We start from the raw sequence: 20,664 nt of genomic DNA, 5'->3' as shown, positions 1-20,664 counted from the left end.
CCTGTGAGGGTGGGCAGGCCCTGGCACAGGGTGCCCAGAGCAGCTGTGGCTGCCCCTGGATCCCTGGCAGTGCCCCAGGCCAGGCTGGGCAGGGCTGGGAGCAGCCTGGCACAGTGGGAGGTGTCCCTGCCATGGCAGGGGTGGCACTGGGTGGGATTTAAGGTCCCTCGCATCCCAAAGCAATCTGGGATTCTGTGGATTTGTTTGTTTCAGCATCCAGAAACATTTAAGGCAGCTTGATCTGATCTCATTCAGTCTTAGCTTGGTGGTTTTGTCTAATGGATCATCTCCAGCAGCACCCTGCCTGGGTGAAGCCATTGAGATGTGGTTACCTGCTGTGGTTCCCTTTTTCCTCATTTTTTTCTTTCAAAATAAGGAAACTCCCCAGCACTGGGGATTGTTGGGGTGTCTGCAGGGCCAGGGCTGGGTTCCATCATCGTCATGGCTCAGAATATCCTTCCAGCTCTGGATATTCCATGGTTCCATGATTCAGCAGGTGCTTTTCCCATGGAATTCTCATGGCAGGAGCCTCAAAAGTTCCCTGTGATCCAAGATGTGGCTCTTGGCATGTGTGATCTTGGGTTGTGCACAAACCCCTTTGTACAGGCAGGAATTATGAGATTCCCATCTCTGGGATCCCCAGCACCCCAACAGGGTTTCTGCCCTGGTTCTATATTAAATCTCTTTTTTCCCCTTTCCCCCCTTTTCCTTGTACACAGATCTAATCTTCTAGAAAATGCCCCAAAGGTTTGAGCAATCTACCAGTTGCAGGAACCCATAAAGCTTTTTTTTTTTTCCCTTTTTTTCCCATTGTGTAACCATGACAAATCATTAATTTTTGATTGATTGCTTTGAATTATGGGTGCTCTGACATCCTTTCTGTAGCTGAACAGCTGTATAACAAATGAACATATCAGTGCTCACAAAAGATTGGAGATCTAACAGAAGCAATTACATTGTCAGCTCCTCCCTTCTGGCTTTTCCCAGGCAATGGAGAGAAGAAATTTTTTAACAGAAATTCCTCAAGTGGCTCACAATAATAATAATAATCATCGTCATCATCATAATCATAATAACAAAATACCTTTTTGTAATTGAATTAGATTTTTATCTCTTCATTTCCAGTGGATTTTATATCCCTTCAGAAACCAGGTTGTGTTTCTGCTTTGTGTAACTTGGACAATCCCTTTGAAGAAAATTTTACATGAAGAATTAAAAAAAATAAAATCAAATTGCAATTTTTTTGGTTGCTATTCCTTTAAGATTTCAGAATTGCACCAGTGCACTAAATGTGACCTCCATAACTTTTAAATTAAGAATTTATGCTGGCTTGAAATTTATGAAATATTTCAGCATGAAAGAAAGCCTTTTTCCCTCAGGAAAATTGAGCAATAAATCACAGCACTCTCGATTTACTGCCCTACAGCCAGCCAAAGATAGGATTTTTTTCCTTCCCCCCTTCGTTCTGAAAAAAAAAAAAATAAAAAAAAATGTAATCATATAAGACAGCTTAGCTGCTATCCTCCCACTCTCTAGAATTTTTAATTTCAGCTGTTTCTGCTTGGATTTATTTCCAATATTCCTGCTCGGCTTTTCAATTTCCTCAGTTATTAAATTTTAATTCAGTGCATTAGCATTTAAATTAAAAAAGGGTTTATTTTATCGAAATCGTTGGCTGGCCCCCATCCTGCTGCACATGAATTGCCTGTTTCTGCCATTTGCACAAAATGTGAAATGCAGCTAATATCTTTTAACTTGTATTTGCACAAATTCAGAAATAAAATTTCTGGGATTGGAATAATATTGTCTTTCCAAGGAAGGCTCTCATCAGTGAGCTGGGGAAGGAGCAAGAGGAGACCCTGGGCCCTCCCTGCTCAGCCCTGCCAGGGCCTGCAGGGGCTAATTAGGGCACAGGGCTAATGAGGGGAGCTGTTGGGCTTGGAGGGGCCATTCCTGCGTGGGCATTGGGACAATTTGGCCATTCCTGATTTCCCACCTGGCTCTGCATGCCAGGGATCACTGCTTGAGACTTGGTGGGGATGGGCTGGGGAGGCTCAGAGCCTGCTCAGAGCTGGGTCTGGGGCGTGTGTGCAGCTCTGGGGTACCCCAGGTTTGGGCTGGAGAGCAGCCTCATCCCTCTGAACCTAACCAGCTCTTCTGTTTTCATCTCCTAGGCCGAGGAGAGCAACAGCAGCGGGCGGAGGAGCTCTTCCAGCAGGTAGGGCTGGGGTGTGCTGGGAGGGTCACTTGTGCTCTCCACCTTGGAGACGGGGTCCAAAGGTGGGATGGGTGTCAGAGCTGTGTCCATGCAGCCCTCTCTGGATATGGCTGGAAGGATGATGTGGGAGGCTGGCCTCATCCTGGCACTGGGGACTGAAAGCAGAGATGGTTTGTGTGGGGAGTTCCAGCTGAATGCCCCCAGGGTGAGACTCTTGGATGGAGACCTTGGGCTGTGCAGACCCTTCTGTCCTTCAGAAGGAGAGGACAGAGGTGTCCCACCACCCCCTTCCCCTGTGATCCCACTGAGAGGTGTCTCTGCTGCTCCCACTCTGGAGAGGGACACACTGAGGTGGGTCTGCCCTGGGCTGTGGCCTCACAGAATCCCTGGGTTGGAAGAGACCTTCAGGATGATCGAGTCCATCCCAGCCCCAACACCTCAACTCAACCCTGGCACCCAGTGCCACATCCAGGCTTTGTTAAACACACCCAGGCATGGGGACTCCTCCTGTCCCTCCAGGGCCCTGAAAGCCCTGTGAAAGTTTCCAGCCTTAGATGAAACTCATCCTGTTGTGTAAAAGCACATCCAGAGAGATCTGGGAACCGCTGTGGTGCTGATGCCCTCCCTGCCTCCCCCTGCTGACCGTGCAGCCCCTGCTGGGTCTGATGGTCCCACTGGGCTGGCTGGTCCCTGCCCAGTGCCCCAGCTCTGCCAATGGCATTTCAGGACCAAATCCCCTCATTCCTGGCAGCTTTTTGTCCAGTTGGCACTGCTTGGCATTGAACACATCTGGAGTGCCCCTGAGCTGGGAGAGGAACACTGGGTGTCTGTCACAGGAGACTTCTCTGTCTCACTTTGGGGGTGGCTCACCTGTGGCCCAGCAGTGCTGGCTCACTGAGAGTCAGCCTGAAGGAAGTCTTGGAAAGAGAGCACAAGCTGAGGAGCAAGGGGAGAGGAGCCCGGCATCACTTCCTTCCCCTGGATTCTTTATTCCAACCTTTAATTCAGTTCTGCAGCTCTCACTGGAGGGTTTCCCACAGCAGGTGGGCAAGTGCATCCTCCATGTGGGAGCTGGCCTTTGGAGTGTCCATGTCACCTTTGGAGTGTCCATGTCACCTTTGGGGTGTCCATGTCACCTTTGGGGCATCCATCTCATCTTTGGAGTGTCCATGTCACCTTTAGGGCATCCATCTCACCTTTGGAGTGTCCATGTCACCTTTGGGGTATCCATGTCACCTTTAGGGCATCCATCTCATCTTTGGGGTGTCCATGTCACCTTTGCGGCATCCATCTCATCTTTGGGGTGTCCATCTCACCTTTGAGGTGTCCATGTCACCTCTGGAGTTTCCATGTCACCTCTGGAGTTTCCATGTCACCTTTGGGGTGTCCATCCCACCTGCCTGGGCTGCCCTTGGGGCTGAACATCCTCCCAGGTGTGAGCAATGGCCCTTTCCAGGGCAGGGATGGAGCTCTAGGTGAGGTGGGAGAACTTCCCTCCCTGTTCCTTTGTGTGTCCAGAGGAGTGTGAGGCTGGCTGTTGCTTTTTCCTTGTAGAAAAGGTGAAACAAAACCCACTTTATCATCTACCTGACTGAATAAAACGTGGTCAAAGAATGGAGAATGACCAAGTCCATTTAAAAATAATAAAACAGAATCAAAATGTAGTATTTCAAGAAACCTCTGTTATGATTGAAGGTGGAAATGTGGCTCTGACTGAATCTGTGAGGTCATCAGTGGATGGAGACACAAGATGAATGTTTCTCAAAGTCATTGCTGCTGGAAACCCTCACTAATTGCAAACTATTGAGGAAGCTTTTAACAATTAATTTGTATCAGTAAAAATACAAGCAAAAATAATATTGTATAATAGAATATACTATAATATAATATAGTATAATGTAATTAATATAATATGATATAAATTTCCTGGATTTTATCTTCCTGCAATATTTTTTTCTCACAGTAGCAGGCTTGCTCTAAGGTGATGACTGTGATATTGGGTCAATCCTATTTTTCTTTTTTACTGCAGTGAATTGATTTTATTCTGTTTCAAGCAAAGCCTGGAAGCTCTGGAGGCCCAGGGGTTTGTGCTCCCCCCACCCCCAGCCCCAGGCCTGTTGCTGCCTTTGGAAGAACAGGGGCCAGGGTGTGCAGCTGGCAGCTCCTGGTGGCAGAGAGCACTCCCTGTTCTCCTCCCCCATTGACTCCTGTGTGCTTGCTGCCCCTCAGTGAGTGCTCAGCAATGGGAGATTTTAAAAGGTGAAGAGAATTCTTAGGAGCACAAAAAGCCCTCTTCCTTGAAGGCAGCCAGAAGAAAGATGGCTGCTTGCCTTGGGGAAGATGACAACTAAGAGACAACCTGACAAAGCTGTGCGTGTTTTTGAACACTCCAGAAAAGGTAGATCAGAGGCTTCTTTCTTCCTTTTGCAAGGAAAAAAGAGACAGTCAACAAAATTAAAAAGCAGCAAATTAAAAGCCAGTAAAAGGCAGGATGTTTTCCTGCATGATGGGCAGCAATGTGATGGGAGTGTGACGGCAGGAGCTGCTCAGAGGGGCTGGGAGGGGACTCAGCAGGAACACGGTGACAGGGGTGACAGGGGCTGGATTCACAGGATCCCACACTGCCTTGGCTTAGGAGGGACCTTAAATCCCATCCAGTGCCACCCCTGCCATGGCAGGGACACCTCCCCCTGTCCCAGGTGCTCCCAGCCCTGCCCAGCCTGGCCTTGGGCACTGCCAGGGATCCAGGGGCAGCCACAGCTGCTCTGGGCACCCTGTGCCAGGGCCTGCCCACCCTGCCAGGGAACAATTCCCAATTCCCAATATCCCATCCAGCCCTGCCCTCTGGCAGTGGGAGCCATTCCCTGTGTCCTGTCCCTCCATCCCCTGTCCCCAGTCCCTCTGCAGGTCTCCTGGAGCCCCTTCAGGCCCTGGCAGGGGTTCTGAGCTCTCCCTGGAGCTTCTCCTCTCCAGGTGAGCACCCCCAGCTCTGCCAGCCTGGCTCCAGAGCAGAGGGGTCCAGCCCCTAGAGCAGTTCCATGGCCTCCTCTGGGCTCTGCCCAGCAGCTCCAGGTCTTGTGTTGGAGGCCCCAGTGCTGGACATGATCTGGTCCCATCCTATGGGTGAGCACATGGCAGGGATCAGTTCCTTGCTGATGTCCACTGGAGACTTGCTTTAAGGTCCTTCCGAAGCCCCTTGTGCACAGGCTGGGTGTCCTGTGTGGTGTGTGACAGTCCCAGGGTTGGTGGGACAGGAGGGCAGTGTGGGAGCAGCACTGGCAGCTCTGGGCTCAGGGTGAGCACTGGGAGTCTCCATGGGACTATTGGAGCACTAACAACTTCCCAATAATTAATGTCAGCATTCAGATGGTGGGCTCTGGATCCTGACAAGAAATAATTGAAAAACCAAATGTGCAATTATGTCTGACAAGCAGCGTGTGCTTTTCTTGGTCACCAGAGCCTTGTGTAGTCATGTGTTAGACACGGTTTTATATAATTATTATTGTTTATATGGCGGTTGTCAGAGGAAGGAGGAATTTCAGTTTGGAGTCCTCTGTTGGCTATTTATTTTAAAGTCATTAGATTTGTTTTCAGACTTAACTACACTTAATGTGCGAGACTCCTGCTGAATAAATCAGGCCCTGCTCTAGGAGCTGCATCTGTTTGGAGGGAACGGAGCCAGCTGGGAGCTCAGCCTGGGGCTCTCGGCAGCACAGATGTAGCTGTGGAGGAGCTCAGAGCTCTGCTCCTGGAGCTGGGGCAGCCCAGGGCTGCAGCTGCACCCAGGGCAGGGCTGCCTCTGCTTTAGGGCAGTGGTGCTGGGCTGCAGCTCCCACAAAGGGCTCAGAGCTGCAGGTCCAGAGCAGGCTCTGGGTGCTGGCCCAGCTGGAGCAGGGCAGGAGTTCCCAGGGGGTGCTTTGGGCTAGGCCTGGGGGTTCCCAGCTCTGCCATGCTGCAGTTTTCCCAGGTACTTCAGACCAAGCCGTGGTGCCTCAGGGGTCTCAGTGCTTCAGTCTGTGCCATAGAAGATGTGACTTCCATGGAATCACACAATCCCTGAGCTGGAAGGATCCACCAGGATCACTGAGCCTGTCCCTGCACAGACACCCCAACATCCCACCCTGGGCATTCCTGGGAGCAGCGTCCAAATGCTCCTGGAGCTCTTGGGGCTGAGACCGTTCCCTGGGGAGCCCTGGGAGGAGAAGCTGTTGAGAAAGGGTTGCACCCACTTTGCTCCTTCTCAGTTCACCTTTCTCCAGCCTCCCTGGTGGCACCTTCCCTCTCTTCCCTGCATTCCTTGCTCTGTCCTTTGTGAACACATCCTCCCCAGCAGCTCCTGTCACCCAAGGGAGTGCCCTGGGATGGCAACAACTCTTCTTCAGGCTCCTCTTCCAGCTCACCAGGCTCCCAGCACTGGGGAAGGACAATTTCTGAGGCTGTGGTCCTCTGAAGCTTGAGAGAAGACTCTACACCCTGTGGAGGGACAGGCCTGGGACTGGGTATTTCCAGGAATTTTTTCCAAAGAAAATTATTTGAATTATCTCCCCTTTCTTTAAGAGGCAACCTGTGGGATTTTCAGTCTGACAGCACCAAGGAGCTTCCAACTCATCCTGCATCAGAAAAAAGAGAAAACTCTTAATTACTAATTAGGCAAGGAATTTAATAAGCCTCGGTGCTTGCCGAAGGACTCTCTCCAGCCATCTTCAAAAAGAAACAAACCAACCAACCAGCACAAAACCCCTCAGAAGTGCCCTCTGGCCAGTTCTAGAGGCATGGATAGTTCAGTTCTATACAACAACCAGGACAGAAGCTGTGGGGAACCCGGGCAGGCTTCCCTGAAACTCAAAAGAAGATCAAATGTCCACATACAAGGAGATGTCAGCGCTCAGACACATCCCAGCTCTGAGGGACAGGAGTGTTTTCTGTGTAAACCGCACCAGTTTGCCCAGTGCCCAAGTCCTGGAGACCTTTTGGTGGTGTGAGGTGGAGAAATGTCTCTTTCTGGAGCCATAAAGTACCAGATGTGGCAGTTCTAAAGCCTTCAGGAGAGCTGAGCCACCAGGAGATCCCTGGGTCACCCCCTCACTCCTCATGGCATGTTGGAGACCTGTGGCCATTTCAGTTCTCACCCCCTCAGTTATTTCTTAGTCAAGGAACACAGAGCTCTTTCACTGATATAAATAAATCCTTAATCTATTCTCTTTGTTTTTCCCTGAATTTCTTTGTCTCTGTTGACATTTCCACGCTTGAAAATTTAAAGACGCTGGCAGCTATTCCATTATCATCTTAAATTCAGTTTTTAACCTGCATCATTTGTGTGTCGCCGTTTTTATCTGACTGAATTCTTTTGCTTTTGGCAAAGAGCGCGCGGTTGTTTTTTGTTGGATAAGCCAAATTTTTTTTATATTTGGTTAGACTTTCCTCTTCAAACCATCCTCAAGATATTCCTAATAAGGACTGAAGGGAATTTGTTTTGCTAATACCTTAGGAATTCTTTGTGGCTCTTGACTATTGTTCTGGTTTGTATTTGAATGTTTAATTTCCAGAGGAGAGGCAGGCTGATTGGTCCTGGAGTTTACCTTCTCTGAAGGATTCGGGGCTGCCGAGCGTCCCTGGAGGAATGAACGCACGATTAAATTCCGCTTGGACTTCCTGAAGCAGAGTTTGCTGTCAGGAAAGGTTGTGTGTTTTACTAGACCCAGATAGCTGCAAAAATTAAGTATTCTGCTTTGTTTGTTTGTTTTCCCTAGATTTGAGCACTGACACCACACACACCACCAAGTGCTGCATTATGTATTTTGGGGTTTTTGAAGGCTGTTACCTCTGTTTTCAAGTGCTGGCTGCCCTCAGAGGCAGGGGGTGAACTTGCCTGAGGCATCTCTCTTCTACAAAACCTTCATGTCCTTTAAATGTATGAACTCCTAAATAATATTGGTATTTATTGGGCAAATTTCTCCCAGGAAAGCCTGAATGGCAGCTACTGTCACATTTCTGCCTGCAGAAGGACGTGGCCTCACGTTCTGATTTCAGTTTATTTTGGAGGGAGAAAGCAGAGGATGTAAATATGTCCCAAATAGGGGCAGGGTTTGGGCTGCTTCTCCTGCCTCAGGGATTTCCTTGGTGTGCCCAGTTAGTTTGATGTCCCCAGGTCCAACTGATTTTGAGTGAGGGCCTCAGAGCCTCCAGGAGCTGCAGCTTCCTCCCTGGTCAGAGTGGGAGGGAGCAGCATGTTCAGGGCTGTGGATGCCAATAGGGGACCCAGCAGCCTCGTGAAGGAACCCAGCCAAGCACAAGGATGCAGCTCCTGGCCATGGGCAGAGCCAGCACAGAGATCACAGGAGCACGTGTGACCTTGCAGGGACCTTGGAGCCTGTGAATCCTGAGGTTCTCAAGAGCAGGTTGCATGTGGAAAATACCCAGAAGCTCTGACCAGCTTTAGCTTTTTTTCTGTTCTTCAGCAAGTCTTCTGTACTGCTGAGGGGGGAAGGACTTCCCATCCCCTGAAATAACACCAGCACAGGAGAGAGCAGGTTTTCCTGGGACCTTTCGGAATTAAAGTGCACACTTTGGGAATTCACAGTGGCATTGGGGAAGATTGTGGAGAGAACTGAAACCTCCTGGTGGAACATGGATGACCATGAACCCCTCTGTGACCAAGTGAAAATTTGGGTTTCGGGAATTTGAACCAGCACATGGCTGTGTGTGTCACCCAGAGTGCTGGTGGCACCCTTGGGTGTCCTGCTTGGGTATCCATGCTCTGGAATATGGACAGACTCCCAGATGGAAAGAGTCAAGGATCAGAAGGGATATTTTTGGTGTGCACATGGTGTACATTAAGGAAGTGTTTGCTTCAGAGACAGCAGAGAAGGTTTTCTCCTGTGGAGGGGAGATTGCCAGTAAGAGAATCTCCTTTCCAGCAAATCCCAATGACCAGAGGCAGCAATCCACACTGGAAGTACAGTGCCTGTTCCAGAAAATAATCCCTCAGAGGAGGAATCCAGGATGGGGTGGTTGTTCCAGCACTTCACACGTCAGCAGCAGGACATCCCCTCTGAAGGATGCAGGCTCAGGCTGCAGAGGGGCTTTGGCAGAGGCTCTGGGAGCTGTGGCAGGGAGGAGGGATTGAGTCCCTTGGAGAGGAGCAGTTCTGGACGCTGTGACACAGGAGCTTGGGGTGGTGTCTTTGCCTTTCAGGGTGTGAGGGAACATCTGAAGCTGGGGCTGGAGCCTGGAGCCAGGAGCTCAGTTGTAATGCTGGGAAAACAGCTCCTGCTTTTCTTTCTTCTAACCCTGCACTTGAAAATCTTGTTGTCTGGTGCTGTCTGCAGGAGATGTCCCCAGTGAAGGACACCAGGCAGTTCCTCTGCTTCCTGGTCTTCTCCACCTCTTCCTGGTGTCAGGCACAGGGCCCAACCCCTGGGCTGCCCCAGGAAGCAGATGGGAGCCATGGAGAGGGGTGGGAAGGCCACCACTGCAACTTTATCAGACAAGCAGATTTTCAACTTCATCCTTCTTTTTCTTGTCTCTTCTTTCATCATCTCCATGTAAAATGAGAGTTCATTTACATCTGTTCTGTCTATTCCACTTCCCATAGCTCCACTCATGACAGGAACCTTCTGGTTCTTGTAAAACCATGGCAGACATCTGTAAATTGAGCCCAGTTTCAGCTTCCCCCATTTTTTGCTTCCTTTACTTTCTGACAGCTGAGGCCTTTTGATTTAGCCTTGGATGAGCCACGTTGGTTTCCAGAAGACAAGTTGGGACATCCCACTGGTGCTGGTGTCCTGCTGGCCTCTGCAGGGGTGCCCATTGCTTGGTCCCCATGAGTGGTTTTGGGTCCTGACTGAACCTCTTTGGTGCTGCAGACCATAAGAGCCTTCAAGGAGTGCCCAAATTGTGTTTCAGTTTACCTGGGCACACCCTGTCCTCTGCCAAAGGTGTCACCATGGAATCACAGAATGGGTTGGGCTGGGGGGACCCTGAGGACCCATCCTGTTCCACCAGAGCAACATGTTCAGAGCCTTGTGCAGCCTGGCCATCATTGATATCATCATAATGATCATTGATATCATCATAATGATCTTTGGGTTTTCCAGCCTGAGTGTTGTTTAGAAAAAACCAAAAGATGCTCCACATTCGCTGCTGGGGCAGGAGAGCTGTTTGTAGGTGTTGGTTCAGAGTGGTGCATCCTCCTCCACATGTGTTTCCTTTTCCTCTCCTTTTGAGGAGCTGATGTTGAAGACTGATACTTCACTGATCTCACTCTGCCCCTCCCCAAAATCTCAGCAGGATGTGTGCTGTAAAAATAGCCTCATTAGAAGCCATCTGAGTACATGTGCAATCACAGATGACTCAAAGTGAGCACGGAGCACGCATGTTTCTGTTGCTGTCTTCAGAGAATTACATGACAAATTATTCCTAGCTGGAAGAAATGTCCTTTTATAATTGGGGTTTTTTTTCTCATTCTTTCAGAAGGGAGGAGTGTGTGTTTTTTAAGTAGCTTTTAGTCACTTTCATTATTTATGAGGATGCTACTCCAGATCAGAAACAGCAAACTGCAAGCGCGAGTTCCTTGTGGCTGCAGCAGCTGACGGGCCCTGTTTGCTTTCACTCATTGCAGTTCTGCTCATCACAGCCAGGGAGACCCTGCAGGGACCAGCACAGCCCCACGCTGCAGCCTTCACCCCTTCTCCCCCTCCTGCCACAGGAGATCAGCTGGAAGGGGCTGCTGGATCTGTGGCTGGTGTCACCGTGCAGAGGGGACTGGTGTCAGCACCCAGCCTTTGCTTTCTGTGCTTCCCTTGGGAGGAGCTCTTGGCATTACCCTCCTGGCATTACCCTCCTGGCACTGCCCTTCTGGCATTGTCCTCCTGGCATTGCCCTCCTGGCATTGCCCATGTTGCTCCCTGCATTGATGCTGGTGAGCCTTCACACCCAGAGCTGCTCTGGCCCACGTTGTCGTGCTGCATCATCGAGCTCTGCTAAAGCCTGAGGCCTTCAGGAGCTGCCACAGTGTAGGGCCAAGGAAGCTGTACCCAAATGGGTCCAGGAACCCACTTTTACCCCTGCCTTTCCAGTTCCTCATGCTGAGGCTTCATTAAGGCCTTCTGAAATCTCTCCTGCCTTCACACACTTGTGTCTGACATGAAAGTGGCCGTAACGTCATCAGAAGATGAAAGTCTGATGATCAAAGCAGGCAGCAATGTTGAAATGAGCATTGTGAGATGGCAGAGCTGGTATTACAGTAATTGGCTGTGTGGCCTACTTAGTGAGAGCAGTGATACATGCAAGTGCAATGTCTGTTTGCCTCTTTCATGTTGGAAATCACAGAGTCTGTTCTGGGAAGTGGAACAGGACCTCACCTGTAGGAGCAGCCAGGCACAGAGTGAGCACTGTGGGATCCCAAGGCTTCTGCCTCCTCTCCTCAGCATGGAAGAGCCTCTTGGACTGCCAGGGCCCACAGTTCAGTAAAAACAGGGCATGGAACAGTGAAGGAGGTTGGTATTTCCCAGGAAGGGGCAAAGCCCTGGAGAAGAAGTTAGATCCCCCCTGTGGAAGGAGATGGGGTTTAAGCCAGCTCTGCCTGGGCACTCTGCTCCTCTGATGGCTCCAAGCAGTTTTTGTGCTGTGTTTGGAGAACAGGAATATCCTCTTCCCAGGGAACAGCAGCCCATGGATGTTTGAATGCAGGCTGGACCTGCAGAGGGAGGTGGAAGGCCACACTGAACACTAAACCTGCATTGTTTCCTGCAGAAGGGTGGTGGCATGAGGCTGGGGACGGAGCTCAGAGCCACCAGGAGAGGGTGGCCTGGGGACCTGGCAGTGGGAGGTGACTCTGGCAGGTTCTCCCTTGGCTCCTGTGCGCTGCTGTCTCCACCAAGTGGAGGCTCTGGCTATCACTGGTCCCAGTGTGGCCCCAGCAGTGCCCTGCAGGGATCTGGGACAGTCTCTGTGTGGGCACAGGGACATGGGCACTGCCTGGGTCACACTGGGGAGTCCTTCTGCCCCCAGGACTGACACTGAACTTACCTGACACCCTGAAAGCTTTGAGTCCTTTTCTCTCCGTGCCCTCACCCAAACCTGTGACACCTGCTTGGAGCCTTGGGAGCTGCAGAACTGAAAATTCACTCCTGGTGTTGCTCATCCCCTTTCTGAGCCTTCCCAGCAGTTGTGCCTCACTCCAGAAGAGCTGCCATGGCACAGGAGTGGCAGAACCAGGCCTGATGTCTTCCCTCCCCCAGGCAGGATGTTCCCTGTCCCTCCCTGTGTCTCTTGGGGAATTTCTGGAGAACAAGCATGTCCCAGATCTCCTGCTGCTTTATCCTCATCTCCAAGTGGAGGTTCTTTGTGCTGCTCAGTAGCAGGGGAGGTAAAATTCAGCGCAACACCAAGTAAATGCAGCATCATGGGCTTGCAAGGGCTGATGCAAGGACCAAAGGAGTGGGAATGAAATGAAGCTTGAAGCTTCCCTGGATGACCTCCCCTGGCTCAGTGCATGTGTGGGTTGATGCTGTGTGTGGTGGAGGCTGTGATGACTCCTCTCTTCCGAGGAAAACTGGTTCTGCTGGGGCTGTGCATGTCCCCCTTTCCACCCTGCCTGAAGCTTTCCACTGTCAGTGGCTTCCTTTTCCTTCCTGCTTTGCTCTGGGATCTTGGTACTCTTTCCTCAGCCTAACCAGGAGGCTTCAGACTCAACCTGCTGTGCCATGAGGATCATTCCCTGAGCCCAGCTCTCCTCTGGACCCTTGGGAACAGCTGACTGGTCCTGGTTCTGCTCTAGCCACAGAAGCACGACCTGGATTTCACAGGGACCACAAGAAAGTGATGCTTGCTCCTGCTGGGAGAGCTGGATTCCATCACTGCTGCCTCCTCCTACTCCTCTGCAAAGCTGTGCAGCCCCAGCTAAGGCACCAAGTAGCTTTTGGAGAGCTCAGCCCTTCTCCCAGGAGTGTCAGTGCCGCTTTTTTTATGATTTCACTTGTGTTTGAGGGAACAGCAGCTCCTCTCAGGGCTTGTGAACCATGGAATCATGTAGAAGAAAGGTGCTGAAGTGTTTGGCGCTGTGTTCTTCTGCACACATCAGGTATCTGCTCAGAGTTAGCACATATGGGGCAATGAATTGCTGTCAGTTAATATTTGCAGGGTTAGGTCCCACCCAGGAGCAGACATTCCAGCTGGGAAGTTCCTTTCTTGGCAGAGCTGGATCCACAAAGTCAGCATGCATGAGAGGAAAAAGTTCTGAGGGTCCATTGGTCTGGTCTGATAATTTATATATTCCTCAGCTCCAGACCAAGTGTGGCCAGTGCACATCTGTACTGAGCCCAGGGACCTCATTTCAGCTGGTTCCAGCTTCCAGCAATGAGCCTGCACTCAGCTCTTCCCTGACAAGACAAGACAGTATTCTCTCCCCATGAAGATGATGATCAATGCAATCACATCATCTTCTGCTCTTCCTTTTGGTATGAGAAATAGACTGGAATACTTTGGTCTCACAGAGTCATAAAGTATCTTTTCCCTGTCTTGAACCAGTTCAGTGCTGCATTTTGGAACTTCTTCAGCTTTCCTGATCACCTCTGAAACCTGAAGCTGCTCACTGTGTCTGCAGCACATGGGGAGTGTCTTCACCACAGCTTCAGACAGGGAGAAAATGATCTCCTCCTTCCATCTTGGGCACCTGAACTGAAAATTTGGTCATTCCTTCAGCTCAGAGCGTGGCTCTCTGTGGCTGCAGTACCATGTGGGTGCATCCCCAGTCCTGGATTTGTCTGTGCTGCAGCCTCTGGTCTTGGGCACAGCCAGCTGTGGAGAGAGGGATCCACAGGTGGAGTGTCCTGTTCACAGCTTTGTTCTCCACCCCTCCATGGCTCCACCCATCATTTTAGCAACATGGTGTTTAATTTCATTCCAGAGCATGAATAAATGTCCCACATCAGCCATTCCAGGAGTCCTGTGGAAATGCCTCTCTGTTCAGGAGCAGTGCACATGGAGAACAGCTTTGCCTCGCAGCACGGGGCCTGTTGCTGATTTGGTTTGTGTTTGAATGTGACCCATGCAAAGCTGGCATCATCAGAAAGTCCTTGTGTTCTTGCCCCTTTTATAATCTCCTCAGAAGGCTGTAGCCTCAGTCTCACTGGTATCAGCTCTAATCCCAGATCACTTGGCTCGTGCCTGGATTTTCCTGTTGCTTTGCCCAGGACTGGCAGGTTCCTGGCTGTGCCATGGATAACTGAGCTCTCACTGCCTCTCCCACTTCCAGCCTCCCAGGGAACTGCCCTGGCTGCCTTTGATCTTCCTCCACAGCCCTCAATGAGGAAGGAAACATTTTCCTATCTACCTTACTGTTGCCTTTATCAGTGTTTTGCATTTCACAGCCTCTGGGTTTGATTGATCTGCAATCAATCCCACTCTTTGCTGATCCCTGAGTATTCTGTGCTCACTGCCTTCCCTTGGAAGAGTGCTGAGCCATGCCCTGGTGGCTGAGATGGATGGGCCTGTGGCACACCCAATAATATTACCATAAAGCCTGTCTGGATCTCAACCACATCTTCTCTGTCTCAATCCATCTTTCTCACTTGTAAGAGCCCTGTATGATTTTGGGAGCATGGCAGGGGGGAGTATATGTGAGAAGGCAGGAAATGAGTGGGAAGGCAGGTCAAGGCTAATTCTCTCTGTTTGGGGCTATTAATTGTACATTTCATTCCATAATGAGAATGAAGGGATGAATAATAAAATCTCTGGCAATAGGATGTGCCTGACCCAGTTTGAAACAGTGATTCCATGTCCCTGTGGGAGGTTGGGCAGTCATTACTGGAGGATTGTTCTCTCTGTTCCTCTGCTCCCCTCATCCCTGTCCTCCCAGGAGCTCCACACTTTCACCTCCAGTTGCACCATCCTGGTTCCTCTGCAAGCTCCATGACCTGTGTCAGAACCCACTGACAGTTGTGTAATTTTCTAACACTGCAATTCATATTTTGTCCTGACAAACTTTATGATGTTCCAAGCAACGGGATTTTTTTCTCTGTCACTGTTGCACAATCTAATGATCATCCATAAGTTCATTTTATTTTTCATTTTATTTTGTTACTTCTGCTTAAAACATTTTCAAATGCCTTTGGCTGTTCCCTGTGTTTACATGACTCTAAATATGTCACAGTGGTTTCTGTTTCTGGCTAGTCTGAGCCATTATATATTTAGTTCTGATTTATGCACAAACTGAACCAGCAATTATTTTATCTTTGTATTGCATGGTGGAGTGTATTAATAACCAGTATAAAAAATAGAGGGTCCATAATGAGTGCTACTAAAGGAGCTCCACAGGCTTATTCCCACATCCTTCTCTGGTGGGCTCACACCCCCTTTGCCTTTTCCCACCACAGCACCTGATAATGTTGTTTTACAGCGTTGAGGTGTCCAGTTTCCTTTTCTTAAAGAGTTTTGAATGTTTTAGAATGTTTTATATTGTTTTCTCCCAGAAATTCCTAGCTCTTCTTTCCCAGATGAAAACACATGCTGTTTAACCTGGTCTGAGCACAGTGGAGCCCCTTTGCCTTTCCCCTCTATCAGGCTCTCCCTGTCATCCCAAACAGTTGTATCTGTCCATAATGTGGTAGTTTCCCTAAATATCCTCATCTCATCCTCTACATGATCCCCTTTGATCAGTACTGTGTATGCTCAGTAAAGACTCTGAATACCAGGGCATGTCAGGTTGCTTGAAGGGATAAAAGAGAGGATGCGATGGAGGGTGGAGATTGCTCCAAATTAAAAATGTCAGGGAATCATAGACTCGTTTTGGTTGGAAAAGATCTTGAAGATCATCAAGTCAAACTGAATTCAGCAGTGCCAGGTCCAGCAGTGACCCATGTCCCCAAGTGCCACAGAGAATATGGCTTTGTGTATATGGACTAGTGTTGGCAAAACACCTGCAGGCAGAGCTGCTGGAGCTGTGCCCGTGGCCTGCTGGCAACCAGGGCAAATTCTGTGCTGTTCTTTAGGGATCCAGTGTGTTTATGAGCACTATTGTTGTTTGTCATGATTAAGGTTATTTTCATTACTAGCAAATAATTTTACCTCTTTTGTCCAGTTAAATTTTAATTACTTATCATGTATGGCAGACATACATTAATATTCTTCTTTTAAATAACCTGCATAAACCAGAGCACCTTGAATTAGGTCCTGGTGATGACAAAAAGAGCACTTGCCATTGAGGATTCACATTGTCTCCTCTCTTTCCCCCTCAGGGAGTGTTTGAAGAGGAGCCCGCAGAGCCCCAAAGCCGAGGGCTCCGACTCGGTGACATCTCAGTCCTCCCCCAGTGAAGAGGCTGGAATGATGACTGAGGTGAAAGTGAAGACAGAGGTACCAGATGACTACATCGAGGAGGTGATCTGGCAGGATGACACCAAAGATTCCAAGAAGAACATCAAGGACGGGCCGGGGGACGTGCCTGCGGAGATCTGCGTGGTCATCGGCGGCGTGCGCAACCAGCAGACGCTCGGTGAGGCACGGCCACCATCCCTCAGGGGCTCTGGGGACAGGGGGAGGCTCTGGACACTCAGCTCCAGGGTGAACATCAGTCTTGGGTCCTGGCTCAGGATTATTGACCTCCTGTGTCTGTTTGCATCTGGCTGCCCCCAAAGGCTCAGCCAAGATCTGAAACAAAAAGCTCCCTCTCTTCTTTTGGCATGTTCAGAGACTTGCCCATCAGTCACCTGCAGCACCAGGTGAGCCCAGGGCTGGGGGTATGTTTGACACAGATGAGGAACTTGGAAAGGAAAGCCTGAGAACCTGATGGCATGTTTTGAGGAAAGTTGCTCTGAGGAATGTGGATGCTTTCAGTAAGTGAGTCGGAGCTCAAGAGCAGGTTTTACAGGTTGCTGTTTATTTGTTTTCCTGATCACTTCTCAGTTGTGGGAATACTTTTGACTCTGGGCTGAATGTGGTGTGCCCAGTTCAAAACAGTGCTTCCTGTCCCCGCCTCACCTCCTGCTGTGATAAGAAGAAGCTTTTTCTTTTTTCTGTGAACATCAAACTGTCCTCTCCTCCTGCTCCAGGGAAGGGGCTTCCTGTGGGAACCTGGCAAGGCACCACTCTTGCACTGTCTCTGTTGTCCCTGGCCTGGAGCAGGTCCCTGCAGTGTCTCTGAGATCCAAAGACCCTTGCTAATAAAAAGAAGGAAGAGCAGTTGGACCAGGTTTCCTTTAAGGGACTCAGGAGAAGGCTGATTTGAGCTGCCCAGCATTGCACTTGGGGTTGGTTTGTCCTGCAGGAGGAGAGAAAAGAGGAATTGATGTTGGATTTCCTCCTGGGTTTTGTTGATCATTATCAACATTATCATTAGGAAACCCAGGAGATGTCCTTAGCTGGTGATTGTCTCAGAAGCATCGTTGTTCTTCCTGTCCTCCTTTCCACCACAGGACAGCCACTAAGAACAGCAGGGCAGGAGGTCAGTGCTGTCTATGCAGGTCTAGCTAGGGAAAGCCTAAGAAGTCCAGAACTATTTCTGACATGAAGACTTTACAATTTGGAAGAAATACTCTGTGTATTTTCAGAGTTTTTGTGCCTCTGCAACTCTTGATCCTTACACGGGCAAAGCTTGATCCCTGCTGCCCTGGGAGGGAGAGGTGGAGCTATGACTGATGGGCAGCAATGGGAGCTTCTCCTCCAGCCAAGGCCACCAGCCCTTGGAGAAAGCATCTGCAGCTTGGGTGTCTGTCCCACAGGACCCTCTTCTCCCCACAGCTCCTGGCTGGGCAGCAGCAGCTGCTGTGCAGTTGGTGTCCCCTGGCAGTGCTGGTTTCCAGCTCAGCTTGGCTGTGCAGTGGGGAGGGGGCTTTGGCTCTGACTGACTTGGGTGGACTGGAGGGGAAGCCAGTGAGGAGCTGCTGAAGGCACTGGGATTGTTCAGCTGCAGCAAAGCAGAGAGGGCAGAGCTCAGCAGGGATTGCAGCTCCTTGCAAGGGGCAGCTCTGATCTCTGCTCAGGGACAGGAGCCAGGGCACGGCTGGGGCTGGGCCAGGGCAGCTCAGGCTGGAGCTCAGGGCAAGGCTCTGCCCCCAGAGGGTGCTGGCACTGCCCAGGCTGCCCAGGGAATGGGCACGGCCCCGAGGCTGCCAGAGCTCCAGGAGCCTTTGGGCAGCGCTGCCAGGGGTGCCCAGGGTGGGGCTGCTGGGGGGGCTGGGCAGGGCAGGGGCTGGGCTGGGGGATCCTGGGGGGTCCTTTTAGTTCAGACTGTTCCACGGTTCTGTGATTCTGTGTTTTCCCTGTGGAGTGTTGGGGACAGACTGGTGTTAAGGGACACTCACAAGGTATGGACACTGTGGGGAGAGGGACAGATTCACTGACCAGTCACAAGTGGTGGTTGAAAGCCAGATAAACTGGAGAGCTTCTGTCTGGAAGGGCATTTTCTAGTGGAACACACATTGTATTGGTCATTGTAAAGCCTGGGCTTCCTTAAAGGCAGTTTGGTGTGGAGGTGATGGGGTTGGTGCCAATTCCTTTGTGAACAGAGCCCTGGAGGTGCCCCTGTCTGCCATTGACATGGCCCTCGTTTTTGGGGAGGTGGCTCTGAGTAACTTCTGTCTGGCCACTGGGTCCTGTGCTGTGTGCACAGCCCGTGGTGCCCAGCTCCTTGTGTTTGCTGAGCTCTGTCCCCATGGGATCACACACAGGCACTGTGCCCATCTCTGCACACACCAGGGGACCTCACACCAGGAATGTGCCTCATGTGCCACTGCCCCACTGGCCATTCCAGCTCTTCACTGGCCATTCCAGCTGCCCCACTGGCCATTCCAGCTCTTCACTGGCCATTCCAGCTCCTCACTGGCCATTCCAGCTGCCCCACTGGCCATTCCAGCTCTTCACTGGCCATTCCAGCTCCTCACTGGCCATTCCAGCTGCCCCACTGGCCATTCCAGCTCCTCACTGGCCATTCCAGCTGCCCCACTGGCCATTCCAGCTGCCCCACTGGCCATTCCAGCTCTTCACTGGCCATTCCAGCTCCTCACTGGCCATTCCAGCTCTTCACTGGCCATTCCAGCTGCTGCACTGGAGCAGCCCAGAAGTGTGACCTGCTGATGCTGCTGGTGCCTCCTGCCTCTGGAGCAAAGGCTTTGTGACTCTGCTGCTGCTCCCAGCACTTCCAGGAGCTGTCCTTGCCCTGGATCTGAATCCCCTCCTCCATGCAGACAGGCAAGGCTTTGGTGGGATTTTATTCACCTTCATGGGGGCAGCTGAGACTGGAGGTGTTGAAAAGGGTTGTTTTAATAGCAAATCCTGATGAAGTGGTGACTCAGGAGTGAATGAACCCCTCTCCTGTGTGGAATTGCCAACCCTCAGCCTGTGTCCCTTCAGGGGGTGCTGGGGACAGTTGGTTAAATGGGGGATGTGTCTGAGCTGGGACCAGGGTGCTGAGGGGCACATGTGGCTCCAAGTGACAGTTTTCCTGCAGGGCTCAGCCTTGGGACGTGGCTGAAATGCACATTACAAGATTTACGTCTCTTTTCTGAGTCACACATCTGCTCTATTTATATTTTAGTTGTTACTTGGAGCAATTTATAAAAGGGATTCCCAGCTCAGTTGCTGCTATTCCCTTGCAGTGCTTACATCAAACCAGGCCTTGTGTTTTTTGCCTCCTGTTTGCACCAGCTCCTGTCTCTCCCAGCACTCCAGACTCTGCCTCCATCCGTGTGGAGCATCCCAAACCCTGTGGGGGCTGGAAGGGGCTGTACTGGGTGGGACGGTTGGGGACAGTGGCCACAGTCCCCAGCCAAAGAGCTGTTGGTGGGTTTGGGCCATTTTCCTTTCAGCTGCTTTTCCACAGAAGTCTTTCAGTCCTGTGGAGTCCCTCTCTGGCATCCCAAGAGGAGAGGCTGGCTCTCAGCTGGCTCCTGTCAGCTGCAGCTGCTGTGGATCCCGTGCACCCCCAGGGTACCCCAGGTGTCCCAGCCCTGCACAGCTCAAGGGTGCCACATTCCCTGTTCTTCACTTCTTTCTTCTGGCAAGATTCACGTGCTGACCTCAGGCCAGGGGCACTTGAAGAGCCACAGCACATGGATCCTTCTCAGGGCAGGGAAGTCAGGGCAGACAGGCACAGAAGTCCCATGGAGCTGTCTGGAGAGGAGAGGAGAGGAAAAGCAAAGGCACTTCTGTTGTAACTGGGGAGAAAGAGGGAGAGACTGTTTATGAGATGTGGATCTTTTCCTCCTGTTGGGAATAGCATCAGATCAGTATTTGTGTCCTGGAAGGCTGAGTTATCTGTGAGCTGATCAGGAGAAGTTTGATACAAGACTCCTTAAGCTCTCAATCTGCTCTCCCAATCTGGTGCTTTACAAGGAACATTTTGGAGAGGACTTTTTCAGTAATGCATTAAATCAGAAATGTTTCTGAGACAGAGTGAAGAGAGAATCCTTCTGCTCTGAGCCTCTGTCCACCTCCCATGCACACATTGG

The 20,664-nt window shown here is 50.7% G+C and overlaps 1 protein-coding gene across 10 annotated transcripts in view; it reads left to right on the top strand.

The window, feature by feature from the left end:
* The window catches only part of ZNF618 (zinc finger protein 618), a 153,005-nt gene that overhangs the window by 66,374 nt on the left and 65,967 nt on the right, over nucleotides 1-20,664 (top strand). For all 10 annotated transcript variants that reach the window (XM_063174587.1, XM_063174584.1, XM_063174585.1 and 7 more), the window contains exons 2-3: nucleotides 2,175-2,218; nucleotides 16,456-16,712. In XM_063174587.1, the coding sequence (XP_063030657.1) occupies nucleotides 2,175-2,218; nucleotides 16,456-16,712 (301 nt within the window). The remainder of the gene's footprint in view (nucleotides 1-2,174; nucleotides 2,219-16,455; nucleotides 16,713-20,664) is intronic.

The sequence above is a fragment of the Melospiza melodia genome, chromosome 22, assembly GCF_035770615.1.
Source record: "Melospiza melodia melodia isolate bMelMel2 chromosome 22, bMelMel2.pri, whole genome shotgun sequence".
NCBI lineage: Eukaryota > Metazoa > Chordata > Aves > Passeriformes > Passerellidae > Melospiza > Melospiza melodia.
The sequence above is the reverse complement of the archived record's forward strand: the minus strand, read 5'-3'. Positions and strand labels throughout refer to the sequence as shown.